The following is a 22,383-nucleotide window of genomic DNA, read 5'->3' as shown; positions in this document are numbered from 1 at the left end:
CAGCAGCAGCAGCAGCAGCAGCAGCAGCAGCAGCAGCAGCAGCAGCAAGCAGGTATGGCTAGATATATTCTCCATACCCACAGCTCTGATCCCAGACCTCTGCAGAGTTCCACGGAGGCATCTCAGTGACATCTAAGGACCTGCTACATTGCCAGACTACAGAATTCAGACTGGAGGAAGACTTCCATTACTTTCAAAGCCCATTAGGAAAGTTCTGGAGGCATTCTGACCAAAAGACACAGACAAGTGAGCTCAGACACTAACACCAGAAAGACCTACTTTGACTTTGCATTTGCTGCATCTCTCTCCACTCCTGCCAGGGTGAGAGGAGGGAAAACACTCTTCAGATTCTCACAGGCCACATTGTGGAAGATGCTTCGAGGGCTGTCACAAGACTCTGCCCACAGACAGGCTCACACAGCACAGCCTTCTGACTCAAGGTCTGCACATCTCCTGACTTCAACTATCAACCCAGTGTCTCAAAAAAAGGGTGAAAAGAGAGATGAAATCCCATATATGTAAAATAAGTAAAATGAAGATATTACAAAGGATATATTAGCAATCTAAAATCCGTGTGTCATGAGTCAGTGGTGCATCTTCCTCATTCTAAAGTACAACACGCATTTACTTATGGCTCCCAATTGCCTGTAACTCCAATTCCAGGGGACAGGATACCCTCTCCTGACTTCTGCTGGTACCAGGCACACACATGAGACACAAACGGACATGCAGAGAAATATTTATATGCATAATATAAAATAATACATCTTTAGAGATGAGAGGACTAGAAAGATGGCTCAGTGGTTAAAATGTGCACTGCTATTGCAGGGGACCTGAGTTCAGTTCCTAGCACACAAAGGATGGCTCACAACCACAGAACTCCCAACTCCAGGAGATGTAGCGCCCTCTGCTGGTCTTTGTGTGTCCCTACACTCACATGCACATACCCTCACACAGGCACATAATAAAAGTTAAAAAAAAAAAATCATGTTTAAAAAGAAAAAAAAAAGAGAGATGGGGCAGAATCTTGAGATTTGTGCCACCCTGTGCCAGCCAGCCATCCCTGTGGCCCCCCTGGTGTCACCTACAGCATCACAGCAGGCTGTTGGAGATACCTCCGTCACCCTCTATTCCTAACCATGAGGAGCAGTGACTGATTCTCTTCTGGGCCAGAGGCCAGCAGCTTGGGCAGGTCTCCCTTTCCACCATGCAGACTCTGGGCCAGGAATTCCTTCAGTGCCAAGGACTTCTGCGCTGGCATTCTCCTATCTCGGGTTCTCAGCAGCCAGTCACTTCTGCAAATGCCTGCCGTCAGTCAGAACACTGGATCAAATACCCTCTTTGCTGCCTCGTTAACCCTGATGCTGTTATCTTCCCTTCAAGAGACAGTTTCATCTCTACCTCACAAAATAATCTTTTTATCCTCTAAACCCTTTTCAAGGCAAAGGAATGGAGAATTTAGTCTTGGAGATTCGTCCTGTTGCAGCAGCAAAGGGGACGGAAGGGAGGGAAGGTCCACTGACGAGAAGGGAGAGCACAAGGCGTGGGATACGCTCAAGTTTTCCTGAGATGAATATCTTGGCCACTCTCTTTGTTGAAATGAGATGCACAAAGCGAGCAGGGATGGCCACAAGCTACTTAAAAAAACAGCACAGAGAAGGGCTTTCCCCCCCCCCCCATAGAGACCTGTACAATATCTATCACTGCATAGGTTATTACTAATCGAGGACAGCTTCAGAGGCTCAGTTAGATCCCAATAAAACATAGTCAGTTTCAGACAAGGGCATGTGCTTTAGGAAGGAAAATGACAGCTTTGCACTTCAGGGCTCAACCATATGTATGTATATGTGGGATGAAGGTGGTACAGCATGCCAGGTGTGGCACCCACGTGAATACTAAGCCTCGGGAGGCTGAGTCATGCATATCTCTGAATCTGAGGTCAGCCTACTTTAGAGAGTTCCAGGGCAGCCATGGTTGTATGGTAAGACTGTCTCAAAACAAAGAACAAAACAAAAGGTGCAGAATGACCGAGGGTGTGACAATACCTGCTCCTGTGGTAGGCTGCCTGTTCCTGCACAAGGCATGTCAGCATCATGGACACTGGCCAGTAGGAAGGCTTTACAGCAGTCCTTGGATACCCAGGGCTCTACCCACGCAGGTAAGGGATTTTTGTGCTTTTGTCTAGCACAGACCACATTAAAGCTACAGGGAACAGACTTGAGTTCAGTGTGCAGAAGGGCTTTTCAACAATGGTTAAGAGGCTATGATTCACAGAGGACATGCCTTGTGACAGCCACGTTCACAGTGAAAGCAATCACTCCAGGTACCAAGGAAGGAGATACAGGCACAGGAAGGACCGTGCCTTACCCAGAGTCTTCCAGATGTACATCCGGCCATTTGTAATTTGTCTGCCCTGCTGTGCTCAGAGGCTAACCTAGATGCCTGCTGGAAACAAATAGTGCTTTTATGACAGCCAGAACAGCCTGTCACTGGGATGTGAAGAAAAACTGATCCAAGACTCTGGAGAGGAAATCTGGGCACAGGTGTTGAGTTGGAATAGCTGTCTGGAAGATATTGCTCAGCTCAGAACGTTGAGGATCTGACACCCACCCTGGGAGGTGCCGAGTCCCCTCCCAGAATCTTCCCTCCTTGGGGCCTGCAGCAAAGCTGACAGCACTAGGTGTTATTGGTCTTAGCTTTTCCTCAAAGACAAGTCATATTTCTAGGAATCCCCAGACAAGTAGTTCACATGTTTCCCTGCTGCTCCCATGGGCTGCAGGAGGACACACCTGGAAGAGCTTTGCCGTAAGCAGGAGGCAACTGGGATACAAACTGTCCATGAGTACAACTAGCCACAGGTACATCCTGACTGGTACCTCCAATCACCTCTCCTCCGACTCCCTGCACTTTCTAGTCATCAACTTACATTGTTTCAGGAGCAGCTTGTGTCTGTTGGTGGGGACATTTGGGCTGGTGACAAATATGTTTATTTCCAGGGCCCTGGCCAGCATTCTGAGCTCTGGACTACTTCTGCCCTGAGTAGTCTGGCTGTCTTCCATATTGCCCAAGGAATGTTAGGGGCAGATTTTGACCCTACCTCATTCCAAGAGGACAGTGGCATGTTCCCATATGGAAGGCTCACTATTCTGTGAGAGCCACTGCCTGCTGGTTGCTGACTGCTGGGGCAGAAGAAGGGCGACATAAGGCAGTGGCCTCCAGCCAGGAAAAGTGAGTCTGTCACACAGCTCCCCGTTTCTGCCTCTTCTACACTAAAATGACAGCCTCCCGCAGGCTCCCAGACATGGTCTTTTTCTGTTTGATTTATATGACAGCAGTGGGGGCCAGTAGGCTCTGAGTTGGAACAAAACAGAGTGAAGGAAAATGTCATTGGAAGCAACCTATTTTTGAAAACTGAGCTGATGCCAGGAGACTAGGTTCTGTTATTTTTGGCTGATGAGCTTGTTTAAACAAACAAACTACCCTACAACCACAGGCATGCACTACATGTACATGCACTCTATGCATACATGTAAGGACGCACATGCACACACACATGCATACATGCACACATGCACATGTGCGCACACACACACACACACACACACACACACACACACACACACAGACCATCTCTGCGGTCTGTTCTGGCTGTCTGGAACCACCTTGCTGTTGTTCAACCAGCCTTCCACTGTCAGCTCAGTTCTGCCCAGAGTGACAGCCCCCACCCCATAAAAGGAATTCCAACACTGATACAATATAGCATCACCATATCATATTGAACTGTCCTCAGATTCTTGTGCACCATGAGATGCCTAGCCGAGCCCTCCTGCAGGCTAGGTTAGGGGCCAGTGATGGTGTATTAGAGGTAGGTAGGTCCACTGAGTATAACACACAGTCACCACCTGAGGAACCAGGGTCCTGGTTTGCTGCAGGTGTCAGGAGTGAAGTCCTGGAACCAGAGAGGTGCTGCTCAGGCTCCCACTGACATAACTCAAGGGTACTCATCTCGGTTTCAAGAGTGGCCTGATGTCTGGGTTCCCTACAGGTCAGCAGGTTCTTGTCTGTCTTCTGTACTTAGCTGGGAGCTCCTTAGAGCAGGAGCCATATCTCCTATTGTCTATGACCCTTAGACTGTACTCAGTGCTGGACCAGAAGGCGGCTCTACCAAGCCTTGCCACATAGGAACTAAGGGCTTGGAGTGGGGAGTGGGAACTCCAAGTAGCAAAACTACTGGGCATGTATATTACCAAAGCACAGAACCATCAGAGCCAAGTGTCCCGGGTGACCAGTGTGTGTATACAGCAAAGTGGGAGACGCAGTATTCAGGTGTACATGACTGCCAGACAGAAATAGCAACAGTAGTAACAAGGGTATCATGAGGCACTCAGGCCAGGTCATCACACCAGCATGACTCTGATCTGTGCACTCATACACCCTACCCTTTGGAGGAGGGATCTGGTACTTGAGGTTCACAGCATCCTCTCTCTGCCCTTCCAGAAGATCACTGTCCTGAAGGGCAGTGCCACTACCACTTCCTGTACAGGACTCACTGCAGGCTAATGTGACAGAGCTCTGCCTCTGGGCCTCACAGCTCTCAACTAACTGAAGGTTGAGACTGCAGCTTGGCTTCCTCCTGTCTCCATTTCCTGCCATGTTCAAGATATGTAGGGTGGGCTCAGGTACGGTTCAGTTGTGGAATAACTTGCCTAGTGTGCAGGGTCCTATGTCCCACCTCCAGCATCGCCATCTATAGTGTTCAGAGGCGAAGAGGCTGGGAGTGAGACAGCAGCTTCTCAGGAACCACAGTGTCCACCCCAAGCCTGAGTGGTCCCAGCAATGAGGCAGAGAACAGAGGCTTTGAATTTACCTCAGACTCCTACCTTAGGATGAGAGACTAGCACAGCTTCTCCATGTCATCAAGGCCCAAGAACTCTTATTCCAGTATGTTTATGATACAGTTACAAGGGAGCAAAGCCACGCACAAGACTGTACACAACAGCATAATTTCAACTCAATGTAAAATGCATGAACATGACAAAGAAAATAACTGAAAATACAGCAAAATATAAACTCTACTTACTGCAGATGATAAAAACTAAGGAAAAATATTTTTTGTTTTGATAGGCATATATTCTACAACTGGTACTTCTGACCCAGGAAAAAGCTATTAAATAAAACATTTAAAGAACAGAGAGTGACACTGGCCTCTGCCCATCTCTAAGAAGAAAGGCTGAATATAAACCAACATGGACTTGGACCCTCTCCACCATGGTACCACCAGACTTGTCAACACGGTTGTGTGCCCAAGGAGGGTCCTACGACAGTGTGCAGCACTGTCTCTAAGGGCCCAGCCAGGCACTCAGCCCACACATCCTAAGTTAAAGTTATCCTCACCTGTAGTAGTTCCAGATCAGAAGAATCCTCCTGCCCAGGGACCATTTCTGTTAACATCTCAGACATGACTTTTGTGTTTCCCCGAACAATGTCCAGCTCACTGCGCAGCCTAGCAATCTGTAGGCCAAGAAGAAGGTAGGAAGAAGGTCAGTGAGCCACAAGATCAGAACCAGCCAGCCCACCGCCTGAGACAATCCTGCCACTGTGAGATCACCTAGATCAATCTGAACCACAGGCATAGCCTCTTCCTCGCCTTGTTCTGCCTACCAAGGACTGGAGTATGGTGAAAACTAGGTGACAGAGGCTGGGAGCCCTGGTCACTAAGTCTGTTATTTGCACCTCGCTGTACATAACAGCACGTGACAAACAACATGCAGTAAGTAACACAGGGCAGGAGGGAGCTGAGCACCCGCAACTCTCCTCCCACAGGACCCTGCAGAGGCCTTTAACTGACTAGGCTTCTGTTTCCTCTAAAATCAGTGTGTGGTAGTGCAGATGCTCCAAGATCCTTTTAGGATGGAGTCCCCTTTCTATGTGACCCTCATGCATACAGACTGTCCCTTCTAGTGTCGCACCCTAACGGAGGCTGGCCAGTACTCCTAGTGTTCTTCTGATAAGAAAAGAATAGGTGAGGAGTGAGCAGACTTTTGAAAACAGCCCACCCAGCTCAGCATCAGCACCCGCAAACCCTGAGCCTTCTCTCCTGCAGTTGGCATACTGAGCACTGTCTCCCTTTGTCTTCCAGTCCCGAGGTATGGGTTACCTCCTGGTGTCTCTCATCCTTTCAAGACACCAGTGGAAGCCACAGGGACCTTCCTTGTCCACAGTGAGACTCATCCCCTCACCTATGGGAAGGAAGTGATAACCCCACACCTTGAAGGCTGCTGTGGGGCCTGCCTTGTGCATGGTACACCTGTTACAATGCATACTGCCAACCATAGGCACGCCTGTTCCTACAGTATCCCAGAGCTGAATGGGGTAGGTACTTTTCCTGCAAGAGACATATTCCAGATCCATACCTGTCTGTCCTAGCAAGGGCTTTCCATTTTCCCTGGCTTGCCTGAGTACAAACATCTTCTACCAGTCTCCCTTAACCTCTCCCTCCTGTGCTGCAAGGGTCTCTCAGCAAACTCTTAACTCTTCAGGGAAGAGACAGGAAAGAGACCCACCTCAACAATCACCTAGGAGATGGATTAGGCTCCAAAAGGCCACCCTCTGCCTTACTTTGGGAGTGGCCCCAGAGCCTCCTTAACACCATGGTTAAGAAGATTCTCCCACTGATGAGTTGTGAAGCAGCCCAGGCCAGACCATGGCCAACATGCTTCAGTTTCCATTTTCCACCTGGGGTGGGAGCCACAGTTCTCGGTTTCTACATTTACCACTCAGAGCTTCCACTCTTAGCACCCGCTACACTGCAGTGAGCCAATGCAAGGGCTCCACTGCCACCCAGCTTAAAATACTTTCTGATTCTTCTTAGAGCAAACCTAGAGCTCTGCCCAAGGAAGCAGAGCCCAGAGCCAAGACCTATGTCCACAGTTCCCCTTTACAAAGGCTCTGGCTATGGAGGTGAAAAGGGGCAGTGGTCAGTGACCCAGGCCCAACTGAGAGCATTAACTCCGTATTTCAGGAGTAGACCAAGCAACAGTATTTGGTAGAGACATGAGAACACCTTCCTCCTGTGGACCAGGGTCAGGGCCTAGCTACCTGCTCAGACTAAAGTTAGCTCTTCTACTGAAGCCTTACATGGAGCAGGAGAATGTGGCTCACACCCAGGCCTGTGTGCCTCCTTGCTTGCATCCTGCTTTCCCCACATGCTCTCCCTCAGCACTGGCAGAAGGACAAAGCTCTAGCACAACAGTACTACTACCTATAAACAGCTGCCTGAACCTGTTTTAACAAGGTTCCATAATAACGGCACTGTAACAAATAGGAACTACAAACATCAAGTACATTTTTTCCAAGTCTCACCCACTATAAAATCTCAACTAATAGAAATTCTATAGATTCAACTAAAAATAGTCTCCATAAATTCTCTAAAAATACAATTTAGTAAAATTATCAGTAACTTACCAGGAAGTAACCCTCAGATAGAGGAGAGGAGGTTTCTTGAAGGTCTCAATGACCTAGCTGTTGCTTCCAGGGCACTTCATTGATTAAGTATGAACTGTGATTGCTGGCATAGCTCATGGGATCCAAGTTCTCCCCAAGGGTAAATGCCTGCTCACAGCTCAGCTATGCTCCTTTGCTTTGGACCTTGCTTCCTGTCACTTCTCCTCCCACTCAGCCTATATGTTAACCTGCAGACAGACCACTGAGTGTTCCCTGGCATGCTACTATTCTGTGCTACGTATGTTCATGATACTGCCTGCATAGGCCTCAGCTGACAAAACCCCAGGCCCACTCCAGAGCCAGTGCCATAGCTCCCAGCTGCCTACTATGCCCAGCAGGTAGCCAGGCCCTGACCCTGGTCCACAGAAGGAAGATGTTCTCATGTCTCTACCAAATCTATCCCCCTAACATTCTGTGAGCCCTGGCTCACAGAATCTTCAACTTTGCTTCCTACCACAGCAAGACCACATACTACTGCAATGATCTCCAATCTGTCCACTCCAGAGACCAGGCCTTTCCATCTTTGTGTCCCTACATTCAACATAGTACCCCTGGAAAGGTACATGAGGGAAGTTAGCTGGTTTGCTTATGGATGGGAAGTACATGAATACCTGTTCTGAATTGGCTGTGATGGGGCCCGTCACACTCAGAGCCGGGGCCTGTAGAGTAGAGTAGGAAGCTGGAGGAGGTGAGGAATAGGTGCCAGCAGTTGTCCTGGGCTGTGATTGGGACCTGGGAATGGTGGCAGCTGGATCCATTTCTGGAACACTCTGGCATGATGACAACAGTGTTTTTTAATTCACTTGGGTACCTAAGTGCCTTAGCATGGTACTCCCCCTAACACAGGTGGCACTTTCAGTTGGGATCCACAGAGCTCGAGTGAGTCTCTTCCTCAGGGTAGCAGAGCCACCATTGTCTCTCTCTCTTTCCTCCCTCCCTCCCTTCTGAACAATGTGCTGCAGACAAGCAACACAACCCAAAAGGCATTTACTAATCATGAATCCTTACTTGGTACCACAAGACTACATCTGGCCTTTACAAGGAAACTAATATAAATAGCGATCATGTAATTTACTGATTGTTCTTTGTAATTATTAGAACAACAACATTGTTTCTTCTGTGTCATTATAAAAGAATAAAATGGGTTATGTTTATACAACAAAGCACAGGTAACTGGTTTAGAGAAATCATAACAAGAATAATGCTTTGGAAAATATGATTCTATTTATGCCCTCTGCCCACTTAGGTATCTCAGATATATTCACCAACATTAGTACACATGTTCACACAAATATGTAAGACATACTGCCATCCTTGAGATCTCCATGTGAGAGGCAGGCAGATAGAGATCAGTAAGGCCATATGAATCCCTGTTACCTCTTCAGACTGGGCTATCCTGGCTCTGCCCCCTGAACTTGGAGCTGCTTCATTGCCAGTACAGAAACTAACTACCCATAGGAACCAGGATTGCCACTACCTTAATTCTGAAACACAGGGTCACTCTGGTCACTGTCAGTACTGAAAGAGGTTCTTCAGGATGCTTTAAAACAGGCCTTTTCTGGGTTCCAAGTCCCAAAGCTGACAGAATTCAAGAATGCCTGAACTGATGCTGAATTCCCATACTCATAATACATTTTAGATTCACTGACTGGGCTGGAATGTGGCTCAGTAATAGAATATGTTCCTAGCATACACGAGGTCGTGGGTTCTCCAGTACCATATTAAAAGTAAACAAATTATCCACTTGATTTACACACTGTACCATATGCTAAGAGCTGCTCCTTGCCTCTGATGAGCAAACATCACCCCTTGGTACCGCAAGAAATAAGGACAGATTCTCTCACATCATCTATAGTCTTCTGTAACGCAGGTGCTAATGACCCTCACAGGAAGGCTCAGCCAAAGCAGCCATTTCCACGAAAACTGCTGAACGGAACCCTCTCCATATTCCTCCACTGTCAGTGTGAAACTGGGAGAGACATTGCTGCCACTTAATCACCAGTCACCCAGCTGTCTCCCTCTGCATCCCCCTTGTTATTAAAAAGAAATGCCCTGGAGCTTTAAAAACACATGACAAGTTGAATAATGCAAAGGCATCAGCAAAAGGCTGGTACAATGCTTGGCTGTTCCACAGGCAGTCTTTCTAGAAAACACTAGCTGGAAGCTTACCCGCTGGGGTGTGTGGATAGGAGACAGAGCATCCAAGTCTGCCATGGGGAACTCAACTCCCTTCCTCTTCAGTTCTTCATATATGTGTACAACACCCGTGAGGTCAGGACTGCTCCTAAAGGCGTCTGCCCATGCCTGGGAGGAGAGAGGAAGGCCTGTCAGGAGGTACAAGTGGTCCTTCCACACGGTGGCAAGGGGCTGGAAAGTCAGTCCAGCCCTCTCTGAGGCTGGTGCTGCCAGACACACCCACACAAGGCACACTGGCAAATCTTATTCTGTTCCACTCCTGCAATCAGTGCAGAGGCACAGCTGCTGAAGCCCTGGATTTCAATGATGTCATTGAATGTGAACAAACTCATAAAACTTAATTTAGCATGTAGTTCCTTAGAGAAGTGGCAGAGAAATAACACTAAGTCCCCCGCACACATTATGATGCAGGCATTTGCCCCATCTCAAGGAAATCAATTGCCAGAACTGTTGCAAGAAGTGAAGACTTACCTGAACGCCTCCCAACTGCATGCCTGACACCCCCATGGAGGCAGAGGCCATAGGCAAACTGAAGAGAAAGGAGAAACTGACGCGTGTTGAGAAGCCAAGGCTGATTCTAGTTTTCCTCAGATCAGTCAGTGCTAAAACTTGCCTGGACTGGTCCTGTTACTGACAGGTGACATGATTTCAGCCCAGGGGCACAAGAGTCCGTTGGGAGCCAGATCACCCACAGTCACAGGCTGGAGCTCACCCCACCTCCCTGGAGTCCTGTATCAACCTGGTGTTTTTCTATTACATTTGTGTAGCTGACAGTTTCAACATACATCTGCCCAACACAGAAATGAAATAGAAAGTTCCAACAGTAGATTTTCTTGAATGAGGAGAGGACAAAAGGGAGCAAGAAAATTGTGAACAGATCACCATTTCTGGTGATGCACAAACTTCTTAACAATTACACAAAAAATCCTGTTCTTTGGAAGTTACAGAGGAATCAAATCCAGAAATTATTCAACAGGCTCTTCAGAAATAGAGTCCCCAGAGCCACCCCTTTATTACAATATGCACCCAAAGGAGGAGATGCTACTTTTTAGAGATGTCACCATCACAGCATTTAATGGCCTACAGCCATAAGCTCCAGCCAATCCAGAGGAAGCTACAGAAATTCAATCTCTAACCACCAGAGCCACTGGAAGTTAAAAGGCCATTTTCCCAAAAGCTTCCTTACTTATATCCAATGTATCTTACACACTACAAACAACGCTGTCAGCCTGGCTTTCTCTCCTTGATGCGTTTATTTAATGTGCCTACTCAGGGATTTTACATCACCATGGCACCAGGACAGCCTAGCTCGGCCAATCCTTTCTTCTGCATCTGAAGGTACCTATAAAGGCTGCTGGTAAGACCCACCTGGACCCATGCAGCCTCACAGCCTTAGCCTCGCCCATTCTTCCAGCATCGTGAAATCTGTTCCCTACTCAAAATCCAGCTCAGTTTTGCAATTCTAGGCTTTCAGTTTAAGGAGCAAACTTGGGAGATGTGGGTTAGTGGTACAGCACTTGCCTAGCACGCATCAGCCCCAGGTTCTATGACCAGCCCTATAAAAAGAAATAATAAAAATAAGGAGTCTAAAACCTCTACTCACAGCCCACTGGGAAAGGCTTGGGGGAGCATGGCAGTTTTTCTGACGTCATTTCCTGCCTCTGTTTTCTTGGAGAAACAAATGGCTCTGGGGACCTTCGTACTCTTTCCTTGCTCCATGCTTCTCTCTCTAGGTACACACTCCTCAGGACTCCTCCTATTCAGATACACTCAGGAACTGTGCCTGTCCTAGGGAACTGGGACATGTCCCAAGGTGGGACCATCCTCCTGCCAAGAGCTCAACCCTGGACATAACAGAGAACTGGATCGTTCTCTTGTAAGACAATTGCCCCTCTGAAAAACTAAGCCTGATAGGTGGCTCAGGACCAGAGGTAGCTTGTCTTACAGAAAAGAACAGCTGCTATGCTGAGTGGTGTGCAGAGAGAAGACATGAGTGTTTCCTGACCCCGTCTGTCATTTCCAAGGCTCAGCCATACCCTGGCCAGAATGACTAGGGCTTCGGGGGGTGGGGGGGGTCCTGCTTTGTCAAGACAAACTCTCCTCTTTAGCTAGGCAGGCAGAGTTGGCTTTAGTTTAGAAGTCTTGGTTAATATACCCTAAACCCCACCTGCCACAGTGACAGCTCCTGTCTAGGACCCCTGGGCAGCCTAGGCCAGACTGCCGAAAGCAAAGCATATGCTCACAACAGTAATCTCCCCTGAATAAAAGTCAGATGCCAACAGAAGGACAAATACAGGAAGGAGAGCAGAGAGAAGAAGGAGGAGACAGGAGGGAAGAGGGAAGGAAGACTCATTTAAAGAACAGTGTATGTGAGGACATGGAGATGGGATAAATTATAGGTGTCACATGTTCTAGCATGTCTAGATAACTCTCTTGTCTCCCCAACCAGGTCAGGCATCTTTAAAGGTACACACAGGCCTCTTACCATTGTACCGGGAAGGGAGTCAGTCAATAACTGTCAGACTAAATTTAATTAAGTTCTCAGTTACTAAGCATCTTTATTTTCCTACTTCAGAGAATAGAGGCTGTCAGCAGCTAATATGACCATGATAAAGCAGGGTGCCTGCTGCAGGCTGAGCCAGAGAAGAATCTTCCTTGGGGAGCTGAGACAAGTTCTGGGAGGTCTTGGTCACCCTGAGCCCTGAACTGAGGCGCAGGATCAGTAGAGTGGGTAGAGGCAGGATGCTTCCCTAGTAACCACCTTGTCAGGATGCAGGCTCCAGGTAGTACAGTGCTGGCAAACTCCCCGGTTCTCTGCCACCATGCTGTTTGGCAAATGACATGGTGGCCACCTCATGAGAAGCCAAGATCTCTATGTAATTCCCTCCTTTTCTATTTGTGGCTTCAGCATTTGGTGATTGAAGGACCCAAGGGCAGGACTAACACAAGGACAAAGGTCAATTTGTGCTTTAGCTTTGTGTGCCAAACTGCAGACACAACATGACTACACTTTGTCTATTTCTATAGTCCTCAAGGTTTTTAGCAACAACGTTCAGAGCAAGTGCTCACTTGAACTACGGGTCCTAGGATACTTCTGGGCAAAAGGAGGCTCTGTCCCCTTCTGCTCATGTCCCAGCATAGGCTTTCTGCCCCTAGAGGACACCTACCCAGAAATTGGCAGAGGCTTCCACCTGAAGTTGTGTAGTCAGCTTGCTTCTCAGTGATGAGGCTCAGGTGCTACCAGGCATCTGACACTATCAAAGAACACAGTCTCTCAGACCTTTCGAGCCTCCCTCTCCATCCCAACCTTCATCCAATGGGGACAAGCATATGTCCTGATATACTTCCTATCTACATGTGATCAAGCACATCCTGTGCAGTTGGAGCAACCAAACTTGTTTACAGAAGTGAGAGCATGTGGCTTGATATCTTACATGAACAATAGCTCGCTCCCAGCATTCCAGAGAGTTATCTGTCCTTGTGCAAGTAGTGCTCACAGGTTAGAGGCATTTTATTATATAGATTTTTTTCTCTCTCAGGCACTGGGACCAGCAATCACCAGCTGCTGGTGTACCAAAAGATTATTTCCAAAATCTCTTGATTGTTTTATAGATCTCTTAAAGCACAGTAATTTAAACTTAAAACATAACTTCAGCCTTCACATTAGAAGGCACAGAAAGCTTCACTGAGGCGGAGAATGGAGCACAGGGGGAAGACATCAGAGTGTGTGTGCTTGAGTATGTGTGCGTCTTGCTAGATGGAACCCAGGATCTTCCATATGCCGAGCAAGTGATCTACACTAAGCTGTACTCAACTGGTAGGTTCTGTTCACAGTTGGCTCAGAGGGCTGCAGATGGCAGACAGATGCAATTGAAAACGCGACTTCTACGGCCAATTCTAGGCCAACCACGCCTGTGACTCCAAGTCAATGAAGGGTTGGAGCAGACAGACATAAGAGAATGAGCTCTCTCGCCTACACCACCACAGGAACTACAGACTTCAGAAAAGCTGCCCCATCCCTCTGTATAGCAGTAACTGTGCTTCCATCTTTGAGGTAAAATAAGAGGCAGTTGGCTCAGGCTGGGAATGAGAGCCATGATGTTCCCCCCCCAACCCCATCCCCACCCCAAAAGCCTGAAGCATGTTTCACGGACAGGAAGCTGGTGGGGCTTGTCTGTGTAGCTTCTTACTTCAAAGCTTTTCAAGTACTTATATATTCAGGCGGCTTCTCTGGAATGGGAAAATTAGGGCAAGGCCCACTCCATCATTCCCAATAGTCAAAGGCCAGCTCCAGCCCTTCCTAGCTATGCTTCAGTTCTACCTGACAGCAAACCCCAATCTCTCTTTTTAACTTGCTGTCTCCCTGAGGGCAAGGGCAGGACTAATCTGGCCCTACTTCCCAAGCCTCTGGACTCTAGTAAGCACTAAGGAAGAGTTTGGATTATACTGGCAGCTGCACCTTTAGCAAAACCACTTTCCCATCCTGCAGGATTTGCCTTAAAGGCCACTACCTACTCACAGCTGTAAAGGAAAACAATGATTGTTACCACTCTAATTTATCCTTTTTTTTTTTTTTTTTTGGAGGCAGGTTCTCATGTAGTTCAGGCTAGCCTCAAACTTAAATGATGTAGCCAAGGTTGGCCTTGACCCTGGATGCTTCCTCCCAACTGAGATTACAGAGGTGTATCATCATCCCTGGCTTGTTGGTTCAGTTTTTAAGAGGATAGTTGTTCCTAGTATTCATAAGGGGAATGGTTCCAGGATCTGTTAGGATACCAAAGTCTGTGGTTAATCTGGTCATTGTACGAGCTAGCTCAGTGTTGTCTCTTGATTTTTAGTTTAGGGGTTTATAAAGACTACCAGCGAAGTGTCAACGTTATAGAAACAGCTGGAGGAGTAATGACAAGGATCTGTGTGCTCAGTATAGACACTGTCTTTTCTCCCATAGTTTCCAGCTGTGGCTGGTTGTATAGACACTATCTTTTCTTCCATAGTTTCCTGCTGTGGCTGGTTGAGTACAGCTGCCAAGCCCATGAACACCGACGATCATTTATATAGTCAATAAAGCGGTTAAATATGACATGGTGAAGCACTCTCCCAAGTGCAGCAAACAGGCTGCAATGACAGAAAGTGGCATGTTGGTGAGGGTGTGGAACAGCTACAAATCCTGGCATCTCCTGACCCAGTACCTTCTCTCATAGTACTGAAGTGAAACTGCCAGCTTCATGTACTCAATACATGCCTACTTAAAAATAATGCATGTGCTCCCTAAGAACATACACTGGAGGCTTGTGGCAGCAACTCCAAACATAAAGCACCCATGTCCATCAGGAAGGCTGATAAGCTATAGCTCACTCACACCATCAGACCTTAGGCTAGTGTACATAGCTGCTGCTCAGCAGTGGGAGGAGGACTGAAGAGACAGGTGTAGGTAGATCCCTGTGCTCCATGGCCCAGAACAGGAGGGCAGAGACCCAGCCTTCCTTGTATAGAGAAGGAAGATGCCAGAAGTTACTGCATCAGGCCAGGGTAAGGACCTGGGAGGAGCTAGGATTAGGGAAGTAGTGACCAGATGAGAAAGTTGTCAGGTCAGAGCAGGCAAGAAACAGGCATTTCTGGGGCAGAGAACTGTGGGACCCAGCCAGTGAAGGGGTCCTGTCTCCCCTTAGCAGATCACACCATCTAGTTAGCTGTGTTTACCCAGGAGCCTGGGTAGTCCTCAAGTGAGCAAGCCCTCAATGGATGTCTCCTTCAGTTCTGCAGCTAGTGTGGACCTTGTACAGACCTGACCCAGAATACAAAGTTTAAGCTTGATGTCCTATCTTTTGTAAGAGAAAGCTACCATTCATGTCCCTAGAAGTCTGTAACCTCAGGAGAGGCTATGGAAGTGGGTGGAACTGGGGAAGTACACTTCAGGATTGAGGGAGGGGTGCAAAATAACAGCAGAGCATGAGAGAGGGCTCTGAAACCCTGCCCTTTCTCTCAGCCTCATGAGCTACATTCATCCCCTAATCTAAAAAAAAAAAAAAATACTATTCAATACTGACAACCAACTGCTCAAGACCCTAGGGACATAGCATTCCAGGGCTCCCAGGGAACCAAGATGAATAGAAAAGACAGCAAAGCTGCACTTGAAGATCACAAGAAGGGGATGTGATTAAGAAAGGCAGACTTGTGCTTCAGGGTGGGAGTTATCTGTGGTGAGCACACCTGACCAACTAGGAGGAGGTAAGTGCTCCAGGAGCTCGGACAGCTCTCTAGACAGAGCAGCAGGCTCCTCTCCACTCTCACATACAATAACCCTCTCATATACAATGATCCCCTGCTTATTCTGTGCGCCTGCCAGTCTTTTAAGCCGGGCTGCCAGTCGCTGCCCTCACTGGAGTCATGCTCACATCTGACTTGATCCCTCTCTCATCTTGGTTCTCGCACATGCATTACTCATCCATACTGGATTCTGATGCCATGATGCATACTGAGTGCTTGTGGATTCAGATGTCATGCCAGTAGGGTGCTCTGTCTAAAATCTGTGTACAATCCAGATCAGAAATGTTTAATGGTTCCCCCAATACCTCTTCAGGACCAAGTCCAAGGCCCTCAGCACACACACCCCATAAGCCCTACCCATCTTTGGCTTCACCTCCTGCCCATCCCACCCCCAGCCCCAAGCACAGCCCTGGACATTCTACACTATACTCTGCTCTCCAAAATATAATTTTCAAAACATGCACACATATTCAACTCATCTCTCTCTCTCTCTTTTTTTTTTTTTTTTTTTTGGTTTTTCGAGACAGGGTTTCTCTGTGTAGTCCTGGCTGTCCTGGAACTCACTCTGTAGAACAGGCTGGCCTCGAACTCAGAAATCCACCTGCCTCTGCCTCCCAAGTACTGGGATTAAAGGTGTGCGCCACCACTGCCTGGCTCAACTAATCTCTTAATTCCAAATTCTTGAAGCTTAACTTATCGATTCTTATCTAACAAACAGAATGACAGAAAAGGTGTGACATGTGACTTCCTTGATATCTCCATGTTGGGAAACACAGGGTTCTTGTCATATTATCAAGGAACTGTAGCTTCCCCCACCAGCCATGTCTGGGCACTATCTTGGAAATGGAGTACTCAGCCCCAGTAGTACTTGCAGGGTACATTTATAATCTCCCAGTCACACTGCATCTCAGTGTCTGCTCTATAGAAACTAGGGAAAAGGTAACATTATTGCTGTAGGGATAGACTTGGGTTATTTGTTATTGTTGAATAGCAGGTGTATCTCAAGTATGGATAATTGTTCTCTGATGCTTCTGAGCCTTTGCACAGGGGCTTTCTTCCTGAGATCCCTCCTACATTTGGCCTTTCTACTAAACTCATCTCCACTTTTCAGTGTCCAACTGAAATGTAACTTCTTCAGTGAAACATCTCTTAACATCATTTCTACTCCAGAGCTGGCCCTTGCCACCTGGTACATGACTCTAACATGGTCTTTTCTACTCTGTTGATCTCCAATATACTCCATTATCTCAGAGGCCGGTTAGAGCCCCTTTTGTTTCGTTTGGGCAACAGAAGGCTGGACACTGAGAAGCTTCCTGGAGGCTCTGCCAACCAGCAAGAGAGCCACCACTTAGGATTTCCACTGAGGTGAGTATAAAGAAAGTAAATATTTTATAACAAATATTTAACCCCCCAAATCTGTATCTTTTTCTCCAAAATAATGAGAAAGCATCCAAGCATGTATCACAGTCCCCATCTTACATACCCAACAAACTGGGTGAGGGAAGCCAGCTCACCTGAATTAGAGCAAGCACTTTGTCCTGGACAATGGTGGGAGGGTTATTCTTGGGAGAGATAATTTTGACCAGAACGCTGTCGATGAAGTCTCGGTTGGCCACAAGGAGGTGAAAGCGATGGCCACAGTTCTTCACACAAGTCTCCAGCACCTGAAGTTGTGGGGGGATTGTGGGGAGGTTGTTACACTGGGAACAGGAGGGGAGGGAGCTGAGTTTCTAACCTGTTCAGTCATACTTCCAGATCATCCTCCTGTTACATCCCCTCCAAAGCCAACCCTCAGACATCCCCCACACTAATTCATTCATCCCTCTTCCTTGGGAGTGACAATCCTGTGTTGACTGAAGGTCCTGGCCCTGAACAGTAACCAGGCAATTAGGGTGGTAACCGAGACACAGGTTTTGCATGGTCTCGTAATAGTGTCAAAATGACTGAGAGGTTCCTGGAAATGAACATTTTAATTCTTCTCTCTAGCCCTGAGTGTGAGATCTTAGCCAATGGGACACAGGCTCTGTCGCAAGAGGCTGCTGGGTGAATTACTGACCCTTGTGTGTGAAAAAGCAAGTACACATCCCCAAAATATTCCTGCTCTGCAAATAAAATCAGCAACAACAATGTATTGTAACCTTTGACAAGTGGTGTGTGGACTCCAGCTGCCAGTCAGGTTTAGGTTCCACCCTTCTTCAGTAAGACCCTTCTCACTCCTGTCTAGGGGAGGTCCCTAGGCCTCAGTAACTTTGAAAGGATGGCTGATAGGTTCTGATCAGGTGACAGTGGGAGACAGACTTAGTTTTGCTAGTCCCTCCCTGATGGCCCAGGACAAGTTTCACTCAGCCTCTGTGTCTTCATCTGGAAAGTGGGAGCAAGGAGCTCTCCTTTGCAGGGAGAATTAGAGAGGACATATGTCAACTATTTCTGCAGCCTGCACAGGGTAGGACCAATAGGACTACTTCGGAAGGCTGCTGCATCCATGGCTTCCTGTATTTTCCCAGGTGGGGCACTGGGAGTAGTGGGAGGGCCTCTCCAGTCTCAAACACAGTTTTCTGACTCTGTTCCTCCTGAAAACAGCCCACAGGCTCACTCAACCCTTCCCAAGCCACCTCTTACAGGGCATGCTAACAAATGCCCATACAAAAATGGTGCCAGCAGCAGAGGACACTTCTAACCACCTCATTGTTCCTGTGTGACCATGAATTAGCTGATGAAGGAAAGTTACTCTTCTTTCTCTTGCTGTGCTTCTGGAGGCTCCACATGTTACTTGGCATACCCAGGAAGTGTTATAAACTCATTATCTTTAGGGCTTCTGCATAACTGCAATTTATTTTTTTAAAAAAATTTATTTTTATTTCATGTGTTTGGGTGTTTGCCTGTATGTGTGTCCTAAGTGGTTCCTTTCAAGGCTTTTGCCTTGACAATGTGCAGAAAAAAAAAGGTTCACAATTATGACAGGCTGAATGCCAGCTACACAACAGGTACAATGAGATCCCTCCATATTACATACACTTTCATTTTATTCTCATAGCTACTATGGTCCCTTCAACTATACCTTGGTACCTTATTTTTTCAAAGCTAAGAGGCTCAGGAAGGAAAACCTGACCCAAAGAAGGATGGACACTCTTTTGTCCTTTTTACAGTGCTAGGGACTGACCGCATACTTTGTGCATGGTAGGCAAGAACTCTACCACTGAGTTACTTCCCCAGCCTGGGTCAGGAACTCTGATTCACATCCTCAGGAGCCCCGGCCTCCTGACCCACCTGAGGACCAAGCCATCCCTCTTTGAGTTCTCTTCCAAGCCGACGCATCAGCTGTGAGGTTTCAGAAGCAACAACCGTGTCATGGATTATTTATTTTCCTCTTGCTCTTTGAGCTAGCACTGAAAGAAGGCATCGAGCTGTTTCAGATGTCCAAGTTGATGATCAGCAGTGCCATGGAACTTCCCCTAGGAGACCCTGCAGCTCGGAAGTCCCCCAACCACCCTTCCCTTCTTCCTCTTGCTGTGCTTCTGGAGGCTCCACGTTTACCTGGTGCACTTACCTTTAGGGCTTCTCCACAACTGCAGTTTTTTTTTAAAGATGTATTTTTATTTCGTGCGTTTGGGTGTTTGTCTGCATGTGTGTCTGTGTACCAAGTGTGTACAGTGCTTGTGAAGGCTGGAAGAAGGCACTGGATTCTCTGCAATCGGTTGTGAGCTGGGAACCAAATCCAGGTCGTCTCCGAGAGCAGCCAGTGCTCTTAACTGCTGAGACATCTGGATGACCTCAAGATAAAAGTTCTCACTCTGGGGACTCATGGGGCTGCCAAGAGGAACCAGAGAGGTTCTTTCTGTTCTCACTGTGCTGCAGGTACCTTTTCCTCTAGGATTTTCTACTCATTCTCTAGACTCTGACCATTGCTGCTGAGCCCTTCTTTCCTGAGAGGCAGGTGAGGATCAGCAGTAGGAGGCTCAGGAAGCTGGCCTGGGTGAAAATAACTAGAAACAGGGGAGCAGGCTGGGTCAACCCCCATCTCTGCTTCTATTTCTAGGGAGACCATGGACAGGATGCTATGCTTTCCTTCAGTTTTCCTGCACAGCAGACTTTAAGGTCAGTGTGTCACATCCTGGCCTTGGAAAATACCCTGTGCACATGTGCTTGCAGCAGCCCAAAGCCTCTGCATGTAGGAGACACAGGAAGTCTTCTCTATCAAAGCCACTTTAGACCATCCTTACAAAAAGGATCTTGGCAAACCTGACTCTGTGGGTTTTAGGGAATGTAGCACAGTGGCAACGTTCTGAGATACAGCCAAAACCCATGGAATAAACAAAGGAGGCCTCTAGGCAACGAGAAGCAGATGTTAGGAACACACATGTGAAGGCTCAGGCAGAGAGGCCCTCAGGATCTCTAGCTCCACTGGATAAATACTAACAGCCTAGGCAGGGACAGATGAGCAGCTGGGAAAGGACTACCAGCAAGGAACAGGGCTGACAGAAACTAACAAGTGAAGCCATCATGGAAGACATAGACCATGCCAACCGTGCCAGGCAGGGAGCTAGCTGCAAGGACAACAGGTCTGCATGTTCACAGACCTCCCAAGGTTTGCAGAAAAGCCTTGGCCATGAGGAAGGTCAAATGAAGGCTTCCAAGCGACACTGTAGGAAGGCAAGGAAATGCAGTCAACTTAAAAAGCTTCCTACATATAGTAGTTATCATGAAGCTGGCATGAAGAGAGACACATGTCAGAACTGGCTTCCCAGTGATGTGGGTCACTAAACGTTACAATTTGTACTTCATCCTGGGCTCTACCAATATTCAGGTAAAAAAATTAAAGCTTTCACCTGTTTCTTAACTGACTTTTCTCCTCTGCTGTGCAAATCCCAAGCTCCTGGCTGACAAAGCTCTCCTATTAAGTTTTGGACTTTATTCTGGGTTGGGGGGCACAGAGAGATCACAGCAGTTCCTCTGCTTTACAAGAAAATATATTGCAGCATTTGAGATAAATAACCCACTTTCCTCACCTACAGAAGTTGACATGGTGACTTGTTACAGTTTCTATTAAAAAGCTACTGTGGCCCAGATTTTACAGCATCTGAGAAACTGTTAGCTTTTTAAGTCAGAAATAGCACCTGAAATACCCTTTTTAGTTCTCTGTGTCTTAAGGAAGGGCACAATTCTTATCTATTTGCCCTGAAAGGAGTCATTTAGCTGACTTTTCCAAGAACCTTTGTATTACTTTCATTTTCATCTCAAACAAAAGACCATTCTCTGTTGGCATACCACAGCTTGGTACTTCCCTAGCTGTGAAGGTAAAACTCCAAGGCCTCTCAGAGTCCAAAAGAAGAACAATCAGCCCATTTTAGAAGGTGGTCTAAACCTCTCATCAACATCTGAAACTCTCCATCCTGGGAAGGCACTGGACAGATAAAGAGAAACACCTGTATAAACAGGAAACTGACTCCCAGCATCTCAGATAGGCTGGAAACAGACAAGATCTGTCCAGACCTCTGGATCTTCAGTCCTGAGCTTCCACCCACTGCTGTAGGGTTCAACAGTGTCATCCACATCTTATACTCTCCTGGTATACATCTATCCATTTAAGCTCACCTCCTGCATCAGAGGTGGGCAGGGGACCCTCAGTGTCCCCTGGAAGCTGCTGCTGAACCATGACAACACAGGCTACATGCTGAGGCCCATTTGAGTGGGCAGAAGGGTTCCTTAGAAGAGGTGTGTAGGTGTCCTAGGCTTTCCCTCCTAAGAAACAACACTCACCGTCAGGGCCAACATTACTTCTCTGTAGTTCCGGTTCCCGCTGAGCCGTTTCTTCAGAGCACGAATGGCATCCTTTGGCCTGGCAAAAGGACAGATAAACTATGATCCTCACAAGCCTCATGGGGCACTAGCCCAATGTCAACTAGTGTAGGATCAAGGTTGTTCACTGCAGCATGTCTGTAAATGTAAAAGACTTGGGAGGTGATGTTTACAAGAGGAAACAGGAATAATTACATCATGGCCTTTATGCAGCTGCAAAAAGAGAATAAAGAAACTTTTTGTACATTTTTATGAGCCAAACTCAAAAGCATATGCACAAGAATAAATAGAATCAAGTATAAAAATCACATGATTGTCTCAATAGATTAAAAAAAAGCCTTTGACAGAATTCAACATCTTTTCATGAAAAAGCCCTAAATAAACAAGGAATAGAGGGATTGAAGCTCAACAAAATAAAGGCTGTATATGTGATAAATCTATATACAATATCATACTGAAGCAGAAAGCATTTCCTCTAAAACCACTATTGAGACAGAATGCCTACCCTCACTGGAGCCATTCAGTATAGTACTTGGATTCTCAAAAAGAATCAAACTAGATACAATGGGAAAGGGAGACTCAGATTGGTATCTGCAGATGATATGATCTTGCATATAAAAT

At 47.1% G+C, this 22,383-nt stretch overlaps 1 protein-coding gene across 1 annotated transcript in view; it reads right to left on the bottom strand.

The window, feature by feature from the left end:
- Positions 1-22,383, bottom strand: part of Tom1l2 (target of myb1 like 2 membrane trafficking protein) — a 119,217-nt gene that overhangs the window by 26,879 nt on the left and 69,955 nt on the right. The window contains exons 3-7 of the mRNA XM_028776455.1: positions 21,724-21,802; positions 17,481-17,630; positions 9,673-9,807; positions 8,115-8,273; positions 5,395-5,511 (exon numbers count right to left, since the gene is read on the bottom strand). Coding sequence (XP_028632288.1) covers positions 5,395-5,511; positions 8,115-8,273; positions 9,673-9,807; positions 17,481-17,630; positions 21,724-21,802 — 640 coding nt within the window. The remainder of the gene's footprint in view (positions 1-5,394; positions 5,512-8,114; positions 8,274-9,672; positions 9,808-17,480; positions 17,631-21,723; positions 21,803-22,383) is intronic.

The sequence above is a fragment of the Grammomys surdaster genome, unplaced genomic scaffold (genome assembly GCF_004785775.1).
Source record: "Grammomys surdaster isolate TR1022 unplaced genomic scaffold, NIH_TR_1.0 270, whole genome shotgun sequence".
NCBI lineage: Eukaryota > Metazoa > Chordata > Mammalia > Rodentia > Muridae > Grammomys > Grammomys surdaster.
Note: the sequence above shows the minus strand (reverse complement) of the source record. Positions and strands in the feature narration are given on the sequence as shown.